Raw genomic sequence first — 2,758 nt, forward strand, 5'->3', positions numbered from 1 at the left:
CCATACATTGACTCATCGACACGGGATCATTTAATGTCGCCCGTTGATCCAGTCACATACTTCAGCCGTCTTCGCAACCGCCACCTGTCTCAGGTCATCCAGATCAAACAAATTGATATCCTTCTTAAGATGTCCTTCAATCAATGTACAAGTTTTGATAGATACAGTCTTTAGAATCACATTGGCATTCCCAAACCAACACAGTGGTGATGTGGGTGTTAGTAGTGATCCACTGTTTTTAATCTCTCTTCTTCAAAGTGTCCTTTATATCTTACATTGTTGTTTCTCTTTTTTATTTCAGAATATCACATGTAATTGGCATGAAAGCATTGTCTACATCAGATGACATCATCAATATTCATCACCTTTTAAAGACTGAAAGAAAATATTGTACAGAAGAGATTTAAGAACTCCAGAGAATTCCAGTGAAATATTTCTTCTCAACTAAGACTGATTGCAACGCTTCTCTTGTGAAATGTTTGGAATGTCTTCAAGATTATTTTGTACTGAAGTTAAACTTGGATAATTATTGAAAGGAATCCCAGAGTCTTTTTGGATATCAAAAAAGGATTGGAGATGATGGAAATGGACCAGTAGAAATATTTGATAGGAATATTCTATAGAACAGCAATAGGAAATGTGTCCATATATGTTGTGATGACAGAAGTATAATGATGGACAAACAGATTGCTGAAGAATATTGTTTTTAATCCAAAGAGATGTCGCAAGAGAAACCACAATCAGCATATGACTGCGATATCTGTAAAAAGTCTTTCACTCACAAACATAATCTGACTACTCACAAATGTATTCACACAGGGGAGAAGCGATTTCATTGTGATGTCTGTGGTAAATCAGTCTCTAAGAGAGGAGCCTTATCTGTACACAAACGTATTCATACAGAAGAGAAACCTTATCATTGTGATATCTGTGGTAAATCATTCTCTGTAAGTAGACATTTAACTGAACACATACGTGTTCATACAGGAGAGAAGCCATTTCACTGTGATATCTGTGGTAAATTATTCTCTCAAAATAGTAACTTAACAACTCACAAACGTATTCATACAGGAGAGAAACCTTTTCACTGTGATATCTGTGGTAAATCATTCTCTGAAAATAGCAGCTTAACTCTGCACAAACGTTTTCATACAGGAGAGAAACCTCATCATTGTGATATCTGTGGGAAATCATTCTTTGTACGTAGTTATTTAACTGAACACAAACGTGTTCATACAGGAGAGAAACCATTTCAGTGTGATATCTGTGGTCAATCATTCTCACGAACTGATACCTTAAAATGCCACAAGCGTATTCATACAGGAGAGAAGCCATATCACTGTAACATCTGTGGTAAATCATTCTCTGGAAGAAACCAAAGAGCTGAACACAAACGTATTCATACAGGAGAGAAGCCATTTCATTGTGATATCTGTGGTAGATCATTCTCTCAGAGTGTAAATGTAACTAATCACAAACGTATTCATACTGGAGAGAAGTCATTTCATTGTGATATCTGTGGTAAATCATTTTTTTACAGACATGTCTTGATTATTCATAAACATATTCATACAGGAGAGAAGCCATTTCAGTGTGATATCTGTGGTAAATCATTCTCTCAAAGTAGCCAAATAACGAATCACAAACGTATTCATACAGGAGAAAAGCCAAATCAATGTGATGTTTGTGGTAAATCATTCTCTGATCGATGTAACTTGACATCTCACAAACGTACTCATACTGGAGAGAAACCATATCACTGTGATATCTGTGGTAAATCATTCTCTCGAAGCAGTCAAGTTACTACACACAAACGTATTCATACAGGAGAAAGGCCATATCACTGTCCTTTCTGTGATAAATCATTCTCTGAAAACTCTAACTTAACTAAACATATATCTATCCATACAAAAGTGTGACTTTAACATTTTCAAAAGTCATTTTTCTCTTAAAAACCAACATTTTAACATCTTTTTCAAAACAAATCACAAGTGAGCCCTGTTCTCCTGTCCGTAAGCCATAAACCCTTGACTCTAATCGTACTCATCATGGTTCTTTCTTCGAGGTACCATTTTCTGGCCACATTCTCTGTTTCTCACCGTTTTAGCATCCTCTTACAACATACACAAGGATTTGGTAGTCTATTTGCATCCAGTTTTATTTATAAAATCCTTGTCCTATGCAACCATGAATAATAAAATATCTCATATAACCATCAATATATTCACACAGGACATCAGATGTAACAGTGTATGAGAGCAACGACCCACCTTTATATTTTATATATATCCAATTCTCAATAAAACCTTCGTTTCAGGATATTCAGCACTAGTTTGTGAGTTTTAGAAGTTTTGCTTTCTAACCACTTCGTTTCTGGTTCAATCCCACTGCATGAAACTTTGCACAAGGGTCTACAACTATAGCCACCAGTCTTACCAAAACCTTGTGGATTGATTTAGTAGATGGAAACTGTGTGGAAGCCCTTTGTGTATATATATACATATATATGTGTGTGTGTGTGTGCATAAGTGTTTATTTTGTATTGTGTAAGTGTTGTAAATGAATTACATTCATTTCTAATATTCTCCAAAACCGTACGTGGATATTGGGAAATATCACTTTCCTTGGAAAGAGGTAAGTGTTGGGAATTGGAAAGGCATCCAGCTGTAGAAGATGTGTCCTAATGGCTTCCATGAGACATGAAAGCTTACAAATGTGGCTGTTGACTAGGCGTGTTTTACTCATTATTTTAATCTGA

General features: G+C 35.7%; 1 protein-coding gene across 1 annotated transcript in view; it reads left to right on the top strand.

The window, feature by feature from the left end:
• LOC128251120 (zinc finger protein 271-like) overlaps positions 1-2,331 on the top strand; it is a 3,464-nt gene extending 1,133 nt beyond the window's left edge. Inside the window, exon 2 of the mRNA XM_052977540.1 lies at positions 302-2,331. Coding sequence (XP_052833500.1) covers positions 720-1,919 — 1,200 coding nt within the window. The 5' untranslated portion in view covers positions 302-719 and the 3' untranslated portion in view covers positions 1,920-2,331. The remainder of the gene's footprint in view (positions 1-301) is intronic.
• Positions 2,332-2,758: the final 427 nt, after the last annotated feature.

This window comes from Octopus bimaculoides, chromosome 28 (genome assembly GCF_001194135.2).
Source record: "Octopus bimaculoides isolate UCB-OBI-ISO-001 chromosome 28, ASM119413v2, whole genome shotgun sequence".
Taxonomy (NCBI): domain Eukaryota; kingdom Metazoa; phylum Mollusca; class Cephalopoda; order Octopoda; family Octopodidae; genus Octopus; species Octopus bimaculoides.